The 18,133-nt window shown below is 40.3% G+C and overlaps 1 protein-coding gene across 1 annotated transcript in view; it reads left to right on the top strand.

The window, feature by feature from the left end:
- itfg1 (integrin alpha FG-GAP repeat containing 1) overlaps window positions 1-18,133 on the top strand; it is a 251,148-nt gene that overhangs the window by 156,157 nt on the left and 76,858 nt on the right. The window contains exon 11 of the mRNA XM_072596239.1: window positions 15,098-15,248. Coding sequence (XP_072452340.1) covers window positions 15,098-15,248 — 151 coding nt within the window. The remainder of the gene's footprint in view (window positions 1-15,097; window positions 15,249-18,133) is intronic.

Raw genomic sequence — 18,133 nt, 5'->3', positions numbered from 1 at the left:
TATTAGAGTTTTTGAGGAAATAATTAATAAGATAGATTAAAGGTTGCCAGCAAATGTATTATGCTTAAAAGGTAGTCACTAAAATACCACACAAACGATTAGAACTCTTGAATTTGAGGGTAATATATTAGCATGGATAGAGCAATGGTTAATGAATATTAAGCAAACAGTAGGGATAAATGGGGCATTTTCTAGTTAGGTAAAAACAATGACTGCAGATGCTGAAAACCAAATACTGGATTAGTGGTGCTGGAAGACCACAGCAGTTCAGGCAGCATTCAACGAGCAGCGAAATCAACGTTTCGGGCAAAAGCCCTTCATCAGGAATAAAGGCAGTGAGCCTGAAGCGTGGAGAGATAAGCTAGAGGAGGGTGAGGGTGGGGAGAAAGTAGCACAGAGTACAATGGGTGAGTGGGGGAGGGGATGAAAGTGATAGGTCAAGGAGGAGAGGGTGAAGTGGATAGGTGGAAAAGGAGATAGGCAGGTTGGACAAGTCCGGACAAGTCAAGGAGACAATGCTGAGCTGGAAGTTTGAAACTAGGATGAGGTGGGGGAAGGGGAAATGAGGAAGAAGAGCTTCAGAGCAGAGGAAATGACCTGGGAGTTGCAGTGGGAGAGGGACTCCCTGAGATTCTTGTAGAGAGAGGAGGAAAACTTCTTCAAGGCAGGCATCCTTGCAAGAGGATTCGCAGTAGGGTTAAAATCAACAAGGTAAAAACCATGACTGCAGATGCTGAAAACCAAATACTGGGTTAGTGGTGCTGGAAGAGCACAGCAGTTCAGGTAGCATCCAACGAGCAACGAAATCGACGTTTTGGGCAATCTCAGGGAGTCCCTCTCCCACTGCAACTCCCAGGTCATTTCCTCTGCTCTGAAGCTCTTCTTCCTCATTTCCTCTTCCCCCACCTCATCCTAGTTTCAAACTTCCAGCTCAGCACTGTCTCCTTGACTTGTCCGGACTTGTCCTCCCTGCCTATCTCCTTTTCCACCTATCCACTCCACCCTCTCCTCCTTCACCTATCACCTTCATCTCCTCCCCCACTCACCCGGTGTACTCTGAGCTACTCTCTCCCCACCCCCACCCTCCTCTAGTTTATCTCTCCACGCTTCAGGCTCACTGCCTTTATTCCTGATGAAGGGCTTTTGCCCGAAACGTCAATTTCGCTGCTCGTTGGATGCTGTCTGAACTGCTGTGCTCTTCCAGCACCACTAATCCAGCATTTTCTAGTTAACTGACTGAGATTATTGGAACAGTGACTGAATCAGTATTGGAGATTTAGTTACTTATCTCTTAATGATCGTTTTCTTGTCCAGGTTTGTTGATGATAGAAAGCTAGCTGGAGATGCAAGCTGCAAGGAGGACACAAAAAGCCTGCAAAAAATGTAGACAGATTGGTTGGTGAATAACAAATTTGCAGATGAAGTATAAATTGAGGTATTGAGGTTATTTACTTTGATACAATACTGATGCTTTGCTGATGTTCAAGAGACCTAGATGTGTTTGCCTGTGAAGACAAAGTTAACACATTGTTGCAGCAAGCCATTAGTAAGACAAATGTCATGTTAGCCTTAGTTGCTAGCGCATTGCAGTAGGAGAATAAGGAAATCTTTGTGCTATTATACAGGGCTAAGTTGAGACTTTACCCTAGAGAACTGAGTGCATTTTTGCTCTCCATATCTAGGAAAGGTCATACTTGCATCTGAGGTGATTCAGCAAAGCTTCATTAAATTAATTCATGAGGTAAATGGGTTGTTCTATGATGAAAGGCTGTGGAAAATGGTCCTATACTTGAGAGAGCAGAAGAATAAGAAGCGATATTGCTGAAACCCATGTAAGGACCTGAAGGGGCGTGGCTGTGTGGATACTTCCAGGCTATGTCCTTTTGTTGGAGAATCTAGGGATACAGCCACAGGATGAATGGCCAATTTATTTTAATGTGAGGAAAAAGACTTGTGACTCTGGATTTCTATATCGCAAAGGATGGTGTATGCTCCATTATTGAATATGTTTAAGGCTGAGATGGACTAAAAATCTATTTCTCATGGAATCAAAGGGAAGTGGGAACAGATGGGAATTAGAGTTAAAGCCAAAAATCAGCTCCGATCATATTACATGGCAGAGCAGATTTGATGGCTGGTACAGTCTACTTCAGCTCCTATTTCTTCTGTATCATCATAAAAGGTGGCTGGCCTATTGGCCCATTGCTCTTTGAAAAGGTTATGCTATTTCCCCATAACCTGTAACTTTTTACCCTTCAACTATTTATCCAATTATCTCTACATATTGTTTTTGAACCTGGTACCCACATATTTTCAACCAGTGCAATCCATTCACATCGTTGCATAAAAATACTTCCTGATATCACTTCATATTTTGCTGCCAGTTATCGTAAGTATGCGTCCTTTGATTACCAAACCAAGAGAAATTATGACAGGTGAAGCCATTCAGCCCATTGAGTCTGCTGTCCACAATGCACAATGTGTTTTAACAGTTTGTCAAGTCAAACTTTGTCAAATGCCTGTTGAAACTCCAGATACAGAAAACTAACTTTCCTTGCTAACGCTGGTCAGTGCTTTGGCAAAGAACTCTATAATGTCAAGGCCACCAAGGTCAGGTACAATTTATTTCCTGCAAGATATCTACTTTGCAAATGGTTTCTGTATTTTTTAACTTTGAAGGTTATACTATTTATAAATATGGGTATTTATGAATATTGTTGTGGTTCTGTTCGCCGAGCTGGGAATTTGTCTTGCAAACGTTTTGTCCCCTGTCTAGGTGACATCCTCAGTGCTTGGGAGCCTCCTGTGAAGCGCTTCTGTGATGTTTCCTCCGGCATTTATAGTGGCCTGTCTCTGCTCCTCTGACACTCATCCACAGATTCTATCAACAAACACATTGACCTGGACCCAATATACCGGCCACTACAGCAGACAGCTGGAACTGACAACCAGAAGCGGCAGAGACAGGCCACTATAAATGCTGGAGGAAACAGCACAGAAGCGCTTCACAGGAGGCTCCTGAGCACTGAGGATGTCACCTAGACAGGGGACGAAACGTTTGCAAGGCAAATTCCCAGCTCGGCAAACAGAACCACAACAACGAGCACCCGAGCTACAAATCTTCTCCCAAGCTTTGAATTTATGAATATTGGTAAGACAAAACATTGTGGCAGAGGACCAAGATTGTTTAGTAACCTACCAAAAGAGTTCTGCCAAATTCATGATTCCTTGATTTTTCATCAGAGAACAGTAAAAACATTATTCTACATCAGTAATATGGATGAAAGGTCAGTGAATTTTGATATGTCCAGGAACCAAACTGTGAAGAGGAAAGGCATTCAAAAATTGTCATAGTGACAACCAGAGGATATGAGAGGACAAAATTCATGGCTTGTCTGGCCAATGGAATGAAATTAAAGCCTATCGATACGTTTGTAAGTAACAGCATACTGAAAATAAAGTTCCTTGCAGGGAATTTTTGTGTTTATGAAAGGTTCAGATGAATGAGGATGGAATTAAATTATGGTCATTCGTATGTGAAATAGTGGCCCAGTGGCCTGCATAAATATAGCCTGTTAGAGTGGGACATGTTCAGATCTCACATAGGATGAACAGGCACCTGCAAAAAAATATACACGCATTGCATTTATGTAAACTATGCGATGTCTGCAGTTCACCATGGATGTGTACCTCAACAAATTATTCAAGGATCATGATTATGTCAAATGGAAAAGTTGAATAGGTGATGGAGAAAAAAACTTCCCCAGAGTGTGGAAAAATGCTTGTTATTCCATTTGATGTTTTGTCTGGTCCCACATCAAATTATGGGATGCTGTTAGTGTGCAAAACTGTCATCAGTTCACTTCAAAAATATGGAACATCCAATGTGATGATTAGAGAAAAAAATGATTTCTGGAGACAGAATTTTGAAGCTGAGCATTCCAGAAATGGAATCACCACAATTATGCCAAAATGACTCCAAATGAATTTTGAGTAACTCTCTTTGCAGCAAATGCTGAAAACAATGAATTTGACTAGTTTCAAAACACTTACATTTTGGTTAATGTCATGGACAGATGGCAGTTTTTAAAAAAATATCTTCCTTTCTCTCCTGCTGTGCACTCTGTCTTTGCAAGACACTCAACAAGACTATGTTCAAGTTTTTTTTTACAAGGTAGGGTTTATTCACACACTTGGAGTCATTTAGCGCAGAAACAGATCCTTCAGTCCAACTTAGCCATGCTGACCAGGCATTCCAATCTAATCTAGTCCCATTTTCCAGCATTTGGCCCATTTCCCTGTAAACCTTTCCTATTCATTCACCCATCCAGATGCTTTTTAAATGTTGTAATTGTTCCCATCTCCACCACTTTCTATGACAGCTAATTCCATGCACATATGGTTCTCTGCATGAAAAAGTTAGCCCTCCAGTCCTTTTTTAAATCTTTCCCCTCTCACCTTAAACCTGTAGTTTTGGGTTCTCCCACTAACTATTCATCTTATTTATTCCCTTCATGGTTTTATATACCCCTATAAGATCAGCCCTTCGTCTCTGACGCTGTGGGGGAAAAATAACTTCAGCCTATTCAGTCTTTCCCTACATCTCAAACCTCCAGTCCTGGCAACATCCTTGTGAATCTTTTCTGCACCCTCTCAAGTTTAACAGAAACTTTCCTGTAGAAAAACAACCAGAATTGTATACAGTATTCCAAAAGTAGCCTCACCAATATCCTGTACAACAGCACCATGGCAACCTTCACTGGAAAGCATGACAAATGCCACTGTCACCATACTGTCTACCTGCAACTCCACTTACAAGGAATTATGCACCTGCACCCCAGGTCTGTTTGTTTGGCAGCAGTTCCCAGGGCCTTACCATGAATTCTGCAAGCCCTGCCTTGGTTTGTCTAACCAAAATGCAACACCTCGCATTTGTCTAAATTAAACTCTATCTGCCATTCATCAGTCCATTGGCCCATCTGATCAAGGTCCTCAGAGTTGTTCTCTGAGGTAACCTTCTTGTCCATTTCACCACCTATTATTGTAATCCTCTGCAAATTTACTAATCATACCTCCTACATTCACATCCAAATCATTTATATAAATGACGAAAAGCAATGGACCCAGTAGCACACCACTAGTCACTGACCTCACACCAACCTTTGTCTCCTACCTTCAAGCCAATTTTGCATACAATTGGCTAGCTCCCCAAATACCATATGATCTAACCTTACTACCTAGTTTATGTGCAGCACCTTGCCAAACACTTTGCTAAAGTCCATACAGATAACGTCTACTGCTCTGCCTTCATCAATCTTCTCTGTCACCTCTTCAAAAACCTCAAACAAGTTCGTGAGACATGATTTTGCATGCACAAAGCCATGCTGACTATCTCTAATCAAGCTTTTCAATCCATGTAAATTCTGTCTCTCAGAAACCCTTCCAACAACTTAGCCACCACTGGCATGAGGCTCACCAGTCTATAGTTCCCTAGGATTTTTTACAGCCTTTCTTAAATAATGGTGCCACATTAATCAAACCCATTCTTCCAGCACCTCACCTGTGGCAATTGATGATACAAATGCCTCAGCAAGGGGCCCAGCAATCTTTTTCTAGCTTCCCACACAGTTTTGGGAAACGCCTGATTGTGTCCCAGGGACTTCACTACATTTATGTCTTTTAAGATCTCCAGAACCAATTCTTCTGTAAAATGGACACTTTTCAACATAGCACTATGTATTTCTCAAAGTTGTCTAGCTTCCATTTCTTTTCTGCAGTAAATACTGATGCGGAATAGTCATTTAGTTTTTCTGGGGAGGATAAATGCTCGCAACACAGATATATGGAGAGATAAGATTGAAAAAGGTAAAGAGATTATTCAAATAATATCAAATTAGGTGCAAAAAAAAGAATAAAGGATGCCAAGTTACCAATGTCTGAGGTTTTAAAGATGGAGTTCAAAGTTTGTGTCAGTTAGCTGGAATTCCTTTGTGGGGTGGTTAGTTGGCCAGGTAACAGCTGAGGGGTTATAAGCAATTTGTTCTCTTTAAAAATCTCATCAAATGTCTTCTGAGAATGTTGTGCCAAATTGCAACTTCGGCTTTGCTATTTTGATGAAAGAAAATATAGATTGTTAGCTGCTTTTTTGCAGGCCAGAAGCTTTTCCTTTGTACTCCAGACATAGAGGTGTTGATTCAATAGATATATGAAGCAACACTGACCCCTGAACTGCCTCCTGTTTCAAAACCATACATTGACAAAGGCATTTGGGTTCAATACTGATGATTTAGAGATGCCAGTGTTGGACTGGGGTGTACAAGGTTAAAACATCAAACAACACCACATTAGAGTCCAACAGGTTTAATTGGAAGTACGCTGGCTTTCGGAGCGCTGCTCCTTCATCCGGTGATAGTCACTATCACCTGATGAGGGAGCAGTGCTTCGAAAGCTAATGTGCTTCCAATTAAACCTGTTGGACTATAACCTGGGATTCAATACTGTGGGAGTCATGTGATTTCTGGGTGGCGTTGGGGTGGATAAAGATCTAGAGACAAGATTGCAGATTGTGAGGTGTCTGTGGTCCATTCCAGGGCCTGAGTCAATCATGATGTCTTGTAAGAAATTGCAGTTATGTCAGTGTTTCTTTCAGTTAATAATTTCTGTAGCCAATTATAACACAATAGTTACAATTTCAGACCCATGAAGAGATACCTAAGTGTTGATTGTCTGGCTGACATTGAATTCAGAAGTGGTTCTGAAATAGTATTGCTAACTCCAGTCACACAATTATAGTTGAGAGCTTTTTGTGCTGTTTACTTGTTTTTAAAATAGTCTGTGTGTGTGTGTGTGTGTATTTATACAACAATTCATTGTTACTCTGCACATAATATTAAGATATTCTTGTGTAGTTTATTCAATAAACCATGCCACATTAATTTAGCATGAATTGCCCATGTTTTTATTTTACTATTTCAAAATTGTGGCCATCCACAATTTATACTTGTTATCTAAGTCAACAGCTGTTTTTGGAGTAATTTTGCGAAGCTTCAAACATTTATGGTAGCTATAATGTATGTTGCAAGCTATGTAATTGCTGCTTTTCCCATCTCGTAGAATATCATCAATGCCATTCTTGAATTACCAACAATTTGAAACTCCGAAGTCAGCAAGGTTTGAAAAGCATGGAGAGAGTTCTGCATCAGAAAAGATCAGGGAAGGTGGGGAAAAGCTTGCAGGGGCACATGGAAGTCATGAGAAGCTGTCAAGTGTGGGGTCAGATGGGGGAGGAGCTTTGGGTTCTGATAGTTGGGAGATATTTACATGGTGGATTGGGTGGAGGGGAAAGACCTGTTAATTCCTACACATAAGCAGTCCTCAAAAGGCACTTAACTGGGTCAATCATGAATCTCTTAGATTCATTAGATCCCATGTTTTGCTCAGGTCCAGGAATGTTGGTCAACTAGCATTAGTATTTTCAACGTTGCAGATATATCTAAATGTCAGAAAGTACATTTTGAAGTGAAAAGAATTAAAGTGACAGAGTTAGAGTCTTAGTGTTACATATAGTTCCCAGTCAATGAAAAGTCTGGAATGATGGACATAATGTTATATAGAAGAGATTTCGGACAGGGTTGTGAGGCTGTGGCTTACACACTAGTCATATTGGTGATTAAATTTAGCCATAAGTTAGATGGATGGGTTAAAGAACAGGGGATAAAGACCACAGAAGCAGGAAGAACCCATGAGGTTGGAACAATCTGTATGAAGAATAAATCAGCAGGTAAATTGCATAAATATAACCCTGATAATCTTTCAAAGCCGGTTTGTTACTTCTGAAATAACGACCCCAAAATGCTTGACTTGTGCTCCACCCAAAAGCACTAAATCCACATTGCAAATATGGCATCCAGTATGATATTTTTGGCACAGCAACAAATTGTATGCATTTTATCTGCAAATGTGGAAAAAAAAATCCCAAGGTCTTTAAAAACAAGCGATGTTGACATTGATTTGAAATGGAGCTGCTTCTCTTGAATTTTCTACCTTGTTCTTATGGGCTACCAATAGATGACAAATAAGACTTTTCATTACACGCAGCTATGTTATCCATAGAATCTTTGCCTAAGTCAAAGGGAGCTGGACAGGATACACATTGATCTTCGCAAAGCCATCAGGGCTGCCAAGAGATATTACCAGACTAAACTAGAGTCCCAGACTAATCATAAGAAAACGCTTTGACTATGGCAAGGCTTACATGATATGATGGACTACAAAGCAAATTCGAATAGAATTGTGAGCAACAATGCATCCCTCCCTGATGCTCATTTTGAACAGAATGTCAGTAAAATGATATCACCTGCCCCAATAGCCTCGGGTGCACCTGTATCAACAGTCATCACCGCAGCTGTCAGATTGGCCTTCTTGAGGGTGAATTCACTGAAGGCGACTGGCCCGGAGTCCCTGGCCATGCACTTAGATCCTATGCAGACCAGCTGGCAGGAGCATTTGCAGACATCTTTAACGTCTCACTACTCCAATGAGAGGCTTCCACTTACTTCAAGAAGACCACTATCATTCCAGTGCTAAAGAAAATTCAGACAATGTGTCTTAATGACTACTACCCAATTGCTCAAACATCCATCATTTTAAAGTGCTTCAAGAGATTAATAATGACATACACCAACTCCAGTTTTCAAGATTGCCTTGATCCACTACAATTTGCCTATCGTCACACAGTTTATAGATGCCATCTCCCTAGCCCTACATTCATCCTTGGAAAATTTGAATAACAAGAACACCTATGTCAGACTCCTATTTATTGACTTTAGCTCTGGCCTCAACACCATAATTCCAATAGAATTAATCACCAAAATCCAAGACCTAGGAGCCTTCTCACCCCTCTGCAACTGGATCCTCGAATTCCTAACTCGCAGACCGCAATCACTAAGGATAGATGACAATACATCCTCCGTGATAATCTTCAATACCAGTACCCTGCAAGGTTACATACTCAGCCTGTTTATATACTCGGTACATACTCACCACTGTGTGACCAAGTTCCACTCTAATTCTATTTACAAATTTACTGAATTCGCCACCATAGTGGATTGGATCTCAAACAACAGACAGAAATAAATAGAGTTCTTTAGTGGCATGGTGTAAAGACAACAATCTGACCCTCAATGTCAGCAAAATGAAGGAGCTGGTCATTGATTTCAGGAAACTGAGTGGAGGACATACCCCTATCTGTATCAGCCCTGAGGTTGAGGTGGTCAAGAGCTTCAAGTTCCCAGGAGTAAATATCACTAATGGTATTCTGGTCCATCCACGTCAAAACAACCATCAAGACCCACATGCACACATATATTTTGTGTGGTGAATTTGTACTTGCAGAGTTACATTGCACTTTGCTCAAAAACTACATACGTTCATGTAGAACTCCGAGCTCAGAAACGGCATGAATTTATGTAAAACTCTGTTATCTCACTTTTTAGGTTAGAATCAACCTAAACATCAGGTCATAGATGGAGAATACAGGGGGCTAACACCTTCAGCATATTGTCTAGCTGTCACCATTGTTAACAGCTAACCCGAGAATGCAACTTTTTAAAAAAAAGGGTTTTGTGATTTACACATGAAAGAAGTGAAACTATCACTGTATTCTAACAGATGAAAGGCTTAACAGACAATCAATTTTTCAATGTATAATTTCAGTTCAATCACACTGCAAATTTTTGCTATAAATTCTGTGTTACGATTGAGCCCTCCACTAACACCTGATGAAGGAGTGTCATTCCGAAAGCTAGTGTGCTTCCAATTAAACCTGTTGGACTATAACCTGGTATTTTGTGATTTTTAACTTCCTTCCATTGACTCTGTTAATAGTTCTCACTGCCTCACAAAAGCAGCAATGTAGTCAAAGATCTCTTTCTTCCACTTTCTTCCATTGGTCAGAAGGTACAAAAGTTTGAAAGCACACACCAACAGATTTCAGAATAGCTGCTTCCCCACTGCTATCAGACCTATGAACAAGGTAAAAACAATGACTGCAGATGCTGGAATCAGATTCTGGATTAGTGGTGCTGGAAGAGCACAGCAGTTCAGGCAGCATCCAAGGAGCTTCGAAATCGACGTTTCGGGCAAAAGCCCTTCATCAGGAATAAAGGCAGTGAGCCTGAAGCGTGGAGAGATAAGCTAGAGGAGGGTGAGGGTGGAGAGAAAGTAGCATAGAGTCAAGTTTGTTTCACGACATGGTTGAAACAAACTCGACTCTATGCTACTTTCTCCCCACCCCCACCCTCCTCTAGCTTATCTCTCCACGCTTCAGGCTCACTGCCTTTATTCCTGATGAAGGGCTTTTGCCCGAAACGTCGATTTCGAAGCTACTTGGATGCTGCCTGAACTGCTGTGCTCTTCCAGCACCACTAATCCAGACCTATGAACAAACCTCTCATACACAAGAGTTTATCTTTCTCTGACCTTCTCTTTTAGCTGTAACACTATATTCTGTGTTTAGAAGCAAATGGACTTACTAATGATGGCATATTTTGTATGGGGGAGGCTGTGCCTCACTCAATTGATTGAGTTTTTGAGAATGCCATGAACAAAGAAAGTTACAGCACAGGAACAGACCCTTTGACCCTCCAAGTCTGCACCAATCCAGGTTCTCTATCTAAACCTATCACCTATTTTCCAAGGATCTGTATCTCTCTGCTCCCTGTCCATTCATGTATCTATCTAGATACATCTTAAATGACGCTATCGTGCCCGCCTCTACCACCTCTGCTGGCAACGTGTTCCAGGCACCCACCATCCTCTGCGTAAAGAACTTTCCACTCATATCTTCCTTAAACTTTTCCCCTCTCGCTTTGAACTCGTGACCATTAGTAATTGAGTCCCTGACTCGAGAGGGGGGAGGGGCAGCTTCTTGCTATCCACCCTGTCTATACCCCTCATGATTTTGTAACCTCAGTGAATTCCCCCCTCAATCCCCATCTTTCTAGTGAAAATAATGCTAATCTACTCAACCTCTCCTCATAGCTAGTATTCTCCATATCAGGCAACATCCTGGTGAACCTCGTCTGTACCCTCTCCAAAGCATCCACATCCTTTTGATAATGTGGCAACCAGAACTGTGCAGTATTCTAAATGTGGCCAAACCCAAGTCTTATACAGCTGTAACATCACCTGCCAACTCTTGTACTCAATGCCCCATCTGATGAAGGAAAGCAAGCCACATGCCTTCTTGACCACTCTATCAACCTGCGTTGCCACTTTCAGGGTACAATGGACCTGAACACCCAGACATCAATTTTCTGCAGGACTTTTCCATTTACCATTTGGTTCATTGTTGAATTGGATCTTCCAAAATGCTTCATCTTGCATTGGACTCTATCTGCCATTTCTCTGCCCAGTTCTCCAATTTGTCTATATTCTGCTGTATTCTCTGACCGTCTCCTTCACTATTTGCTACTCCATCAATCTTAGTGTCATCTGTAAGCTTGCTAATCAGTCCACCTACACCTTCCTCCAGATTATTTATGTATATCACAAACAACAGTAATCCCAACACGAATCCCTGTGGAACACCACTGGTCACAGTTCTCCATTTTGAGAAACTGTCTTCCACTATTATTCTCTTGCTGCCCAGCCAGTTTTGTATCCATCTAGCTAGTACACCCTGGACTCCATGCGACTTCACTTCAGCCTACCATGGGGACCCTTATCAAAAGCCTTACTGAAGTTCATGTTTTTGACACCTACAGCCCTTCCCTTATCAATCAAGTTTTCACTTCCTCAAAGAATTCTATTAAGTTGGTAAGATATGACCTTCCCTGCACAAAAACAAAGTTGCCTTTCACTGATGAGCCCATTTTCTTCCAAATGAAGATAATTGATGAGGGAAAAGCAGTTGATGATCTCTACATGGACTTCAGTAAAGCCTTTGACAAGGTCCCTCGTGGCAGACTGGTACAAAAGATGAAGTTACATAGTATCAAAGGTGAGCTGGCAAGATGGATGCAGAACTGGCTTAGGCATAGAAGACAGAGGATAGTGGTGGAAGGATGGTCTTCAAGTGGAGTGTTGTTACTGGCGATGTTCCACAGGTATCAGTGCTGGGACCTCTGCTGTTTGTGTTCTATGTAAATGATTTTGAGGAAAACATGGCTGGTCTAATTAGTAACTTTGCAGACAATGCAAAGTTTGGTGGAGTTGCGGATAATGAGGAGGATTATCAGAAGATTCAGCAGGACATAGATCAGTTGGAGGCATGGGCAGAAAGATGGCAGATGGCGTTTAATCTGGACAAATGTGAGGTGATGCATTTTGGAAGGTCAAGTACAGGTGGTAGTTATGCAGTGAATGACGGAACCCTTAATAGTATTGGTATGCAGAGGGATCTGGGTGTACAACCCACAAAACACTGAAAGTGGCAGCACAGGTAAATAAGGTAGTAAAAAAGGCCTATGGCATGCTCGCTTTCATTGGAAGGGGCATTAAGTCTAAGGATAGGCAAGTTATGCTGTAGCTTTACAGAACTTTAGTTAGGCCACACTTGAAATATTACGTACAGTTCTGGTCACCACACTATCAGATATGGATGCTTTGGAAACAGTATGGAAAAGGTTGTCCAGGATTTTGCCTGGTATGGGGGGGCTTTAATTCTGAAGAAAGATTGGATAGACTGGGTTTTTCTCAGTGTTTATGCAGGAGGTCGAGAGGCAACCTGATAGAACTTTATAGGATTACGAATGGTATGGCTAGAGTGGAAAGTATAAGGCTTTTTCTTAGGGTGGAGGGGTCAATTACTAGGGAACACAGGTTCAAGGTGCGAGGCATTAGGGGAAAGTTTAAAAGAGATGTGCCAGGAGTTTCAAGCAAAGGATGGTGAGTGCCTGGAATGCGCTGCCAGTGGAGATGGTGGAAGCAGACACGATAGCAGCAACCATGAATAGGAAGGGAATAAAGGAAAAGATCAACCAGGCAAAAGTGAGGACTGCAGATGCTGGAAATACAGACTCTCAGTGAAGACAGTTTTAGTATGGAAGGGCAAAATGTATCAGCACAGACTTGGAGGGCCAATGGGCCTGTTCCTGTGCTGTATTGTTCTTTGTTCTGTTCTGTTATCCTGATGTACTTAAATTATGATTTGTCTGGTTAGCACACAAAACAATGCTTTTCGCTAATCTTGATACATGTGACAATAAATTAAATTTAATCGAATCAGTTAAAAATTAATCGATTGGATATACAAAGTAACTATGAAGCATAAAAAGTAAAATCGGAACCAATTTTGTTGTCTCTATTATGTAGAGTCTCTATTATGTTGAGTATCATTCCACCTCCACATTCCCTTCTAAATTTGGAGGGAAATATCTCACTGTCATTATAACCTTACTTTTTTTTGTTACTTTATGCTGCAAATGTAGCTGTTAAAATCTGAAATTAAGCCTCCCTTTGCTTTTTCAGTTCAGAACTTGTCATGGTCTTAATGTAAATGTTGCTTTCATGGAGGCCTAGTAGTAAATTTCACTTACTTCGTTTAACCTTTAATTTGGAGTCCACTTTATATTCTCTTAACAATATTAGATATTGAAATTTTGCAGCATGGAATGTTGCATGTAGTACAAGTTCTTAACTTACTGTGTGGGCATCAAGAGTCTATGGAGGGTTAATAACAATGTTTGTAATTATAGGCCAAACATTTTAATTATTAGGCATACTGTGTGACATCATCCTGTACCTCCGAGTTGTCATGACAGAATTGAAAAAGCCAGATGGTGTGTGATTATAGTTAGTTCCTCCAAAATGTGTTTTAGAAGCAATTAAAAGATTTGGACCACCTCCTCACGATCTGCTCATCTGTGAAGAGTTTTTTTTGTTCAGCTTCATCTGATGTAAAATGATAGCTCCTGACAAGAAATAAATGAAAGGTCAGAAGGGCTGTTAAGTGTCAACTTAGATTTTCAGGAAATTACAGATTTTGAGATATTTCTACTTAGATAAATGGGTTAGCTGAAAGGAAGTAGTAAGCTGTAATCCTTCACTGGGGGAATGTATTTGCATTTTAAAAGCTTCAGTGATTAAGAACAGATGGGTTGTTATCTGTCTGAAAAAAGTGTAGTCGGTTGTTTAAAAAAAAATGGTTTTAAAATAACATGGAAGCTTTCAATCTCGCTTTGTGGAATGTTTTCTTTCTTAGAAGATATTACTGATTTTTTTCGGGATGTAAAAGAAAACGTTGAGACTGAAAACATGATAGACTGGCAATGTTGCAACCACACTATCTGAAAACATTTGCAAGAGTGCTGCTTTCACCTCCTGCTAAATCATATGGATTTCCGTTTCAGCAGCACTAATAGCAGCCTAGATAGAAATTCTCTTGTTTGAAATACATTTCTCATCCATCAAGCTTCACAACCACCCCTAAACAGTTTGTTTTACAGTCCTCGACACATAATGAACAGATTATTTTAAACTTGCCTACAGAAATAATACACTTGCACGAACTTTTATTTTTGTTTCTACGTATAAGTCATATAATACATTATATATTAAACCTTTAACCTTTTACTTCTGGGAAGTGAATTCAAATCCAGTCCAGTTTAATGAAGTGAGGGATTTTCCTTTTGCTCAAGTGGTATGTGAAATGGTTTAAGCATTCTAAAACTGGGCCCCAGTAGGCATTGGCCCATTACACAAAAAAAACTACCTCCTATTCAGCAAAGCTCATAATGTTACTAGTATAGAGTATCGCATGTTTTCTATGTAAATGGAGAAAATGCCATTCTTTTCCAGTAACTAGTTGCAAAGTAGAGGGAGTTACTTTGAATACCATTGTTATTCAAATGGTAAAGGTACTAATATAAAGTGCTCAAATACAATTTGCGATTTACCCCCAGGTGTCATTTTAATTATTGGTAACAATATAGAACAGATAAAAGTATACTGACCAATGCATGGCAGGTGGCCAATCCAATATTGCTGTTTTTTTGGCAATCTCCAGGAGTCAAATTACCAATGTTTCTGCTCTCAATGATCAATTTACAATTTGTAATCTTTAGGCAATTTTGTTTAAAACTTTCTTCTCTTGCAGCAACACGCAAGCTTTTCTACTGGAAAATGTTCCATGCAATGATGCAAGCTGCAAGCCTGTCGGTCGAATGTTCAAGGTTCTTTGGGAGCTGTCCGATTTAAATGGAATTAAAAATGCTGTTGTTGCAACCTTCTTTGACATTTATGAAGATGTAAGTTCAGAATAGTGTTGCTAATTATCTTTTCCACATTATTTATTTGACTATCAATGTCAATCTTTTATAACTGCTAGTATTGGGAACTTTACTCATGTATGGTTGTGGCAACTACCTCGTAGAATAATGATTCCTGCAGATGAGGCATTCCTCCACATTCAGAATCAATTCCTGGTCTGTACAGACCTCACCTAGGATAGTGAATTAACAATATAAGGCTAGGAAGAGGATAAATTAATTATAATTATTGACTGGTGACCCTTGCCATACAATGCAGATTTTTGGATCTGAATGATGACCATTGATAGTTTTAGCATCAATGTACTTTGTCTGCTTTGAAATTGTTTGCAGAGTATGATGCAACGCTATTCTAGAAGATGAAAATGATGGTGACATTGAAGAAAAGGTGTTTGGAGGAGAAAACTGAGGAGATTCAATTTTTTTGCCCATACTGCCTTAAATTATCCACTGTTCATCGTATTTTTAAACTAGCCTGTCGCGAACAAATACCTAAAATTAGAACAATGGTCGCTGAACGGCGTTCGAGACATGTAAAAGTGTGGGGTAACTTATAGTTTTAATAAAGCTGGCAGTTGTAGTTGCTGCATGCCAGTAGCAGCAGAGGCCAGGATTAGGACTGTAATCAGTCCTCCGATTCCAACCCCTAGATTCTAGTACTAGATAAGTAGAGATATTGTTAGAGGAGGATGGTGGGATGAGGCCTAGGGAAGTGGGGAGAGAGGGATAGGGTCTTGATGGAGAGAGGGGCTAGGGTTGAGAGGAGCAATCCACAGAGTACTAGAGCATGTGGAGATGTGCCTAACGGAAAGGAGTCATTTGAAGCAGGGTGTCCGTTCCTTCTTGAGGTCCAAATAGCATGACTTGTCAGGCATCCCTTTTTTTCCCTTGTCTAAACTCTTGCACTAATATCCTCCTGCCAACCTCAAAATTGAGGCCATATTGAAAATGGGGGTGAAATAGTTACAGAATGCCCATTGTGAGAAGGACAGGAGGGCTGGCCTTGTACCTGCCATCTCCCATAAAATTGCAGTTGGGGTGAATGAGCTGTCAACAGGAAATTCATTCAGAAAATGTGACAGTCCACCCCCACCTTGGAAACCTGCCAGTGGAGGACTGTAAAACTCTGCCCTTAATCTCAATTCATGTTTGTACTCTGATTTTCCCAGGGTGGGCCCACCGGCTCTCCTCTGCTTGATCTTTTATGGAAAAGGGGATAACTCCCTATGTTATTCGGTCAGTTATCTGGGACTGACTGTAGCACTATTGGGCAAAAGTGAGGACTGCAGATGCTGGAGATCAGGGTCAAGACTGTGGTGCTGGAAAAGCACAGCTGGTCAGGCAGCATCCGAGGAGCAGGAGAATCGATGTTTCAGGCATAAGCCCTTCATCAGGAGCCATGTAGCACCATTGGCTTGGCTGTAATAATGTTAGTGTAGTGGGCTAACCTGATTGTGCACACTTTCATATTCATAAAATATTAGTTAGCTAATGTGAAAAAGAAAGGGAGACAGAGAAGAAGAGATTCTTCAAAATGTAATTTATTCAATGAGAATTTTTTTTGAAATGTAAAAACATTATTTAAAAATAAAAATACTGGAGATAGCATGTCAGGAATACACAAGACAGTTGCCCTTTCAGATATAAAGCTTTTTCTTATTTGTTGCATCACCTTAAAAATGTCACACTGCAAATCTTAGGTATCTGTAAACGATGAGTAACAGCAACAACAATTCTTATCTTTGAGTGAGAGCATTCCTCTGAAACTTGATGAATTATTACTACCTAGGAAGAAGGTGGTAAAAAGGATGACAGAATCCTCAAAGTAGAGTAAAATATCATTAGAAATGGTGAGTATTTGTTGCTCAGCAGAACTAAACAAGAAGGTTTCTGCTGGTAAAGAGTCCTAATGTTAAAACTGAACAAATAACACACAAACCACAGCGATAACAGTGAGATCACTATAATTGAGATCAATCACTACAAAATGTATCCTTGTGCATGCAATTTGTTTTCCTCCAGAATCTTTGGTCTCATTGTCTTTCCAACCTATTTGGTGATGCGAGGACATTTCATTTTAACAATGCTTGACCAGATTGCCTTATATACTGGCTAAGAACTAACTCAAATGTGGTGCTGGAAAAGCACAGCAGGTCAAGCAGTATCCAAGGAGCAGAAAATTGACGTTTTGGGCAAAAGCCCTTCATCAGGAATCCTGATTAATTCCTAATGAAGGGCTTTTCCTGGTCTTCAGATGCTGCCTGATCTATGCTTTTCCAGCACCACACTCTACTTTAATCTCCAGCATCTGCAGTCCTCACTTTTGCCTCAGAGCTAACTTGATTTTTTTTGCATTAACTTGTCCCTAAAATACATTATTAGGTGTTGAAGTCCAAGAACTGTCACTATTCAACCCATAATAAGGTATTCATGGAACAAGCCTTTGAACTACCGGACTACTTGCCCAGCCTTTAATTTATATTAGGCTGTTTCAGCTATCTAGTTATTGACATAACCTCGCAATATGTGTATGAAAATCAGCATTGCTTCATTAATGAAATCTTAATAACTCAGATATTACTTTGGATCTGACTAAACCATCTGATTATTTAATTCTGCTTCATAAGTTTCTTGCTATAAAAAGTTTCAACCTCAGACTTTTCAAACATTTTAAGATGCTGTTTAAAACCTACTTTTTCAGTTAGACAGCTGTCCTCAAACCTGCTTATGTGGTTTTGTCATTTTTGTTGATAACAATGCTGTAAAGTAACTTTAGCCATTTTATAACACTAAAAGCCGTATGTATACAAGCTGTTGTTGTTGAATAACAGTCATGATTTGGAGGTGCCGGTGTTGAACTGGGG

The sequence above is a fragment of the Chiloscyllium punctatum genome, chromosome 26, assembly GCF_047496795.1.
Source record: "Chiloscyllium punctatum isolate Juve2018m chromosome 26, sChiPun1.3, whole genome shotgun sequence".
Lineage (NCBI taxonomy): Eukaryota > Metazoa > Chordata > Chondrichthyes > Orectolobiformes > Hemiscylliidae > Chiloscyllium > Chiloscyllium punctatum.
The sequence above is the reverse complement of the archived record's forward strand: the minus strand, read 5'-3'. Positions and strand labels throughout refer to the sequence as shown.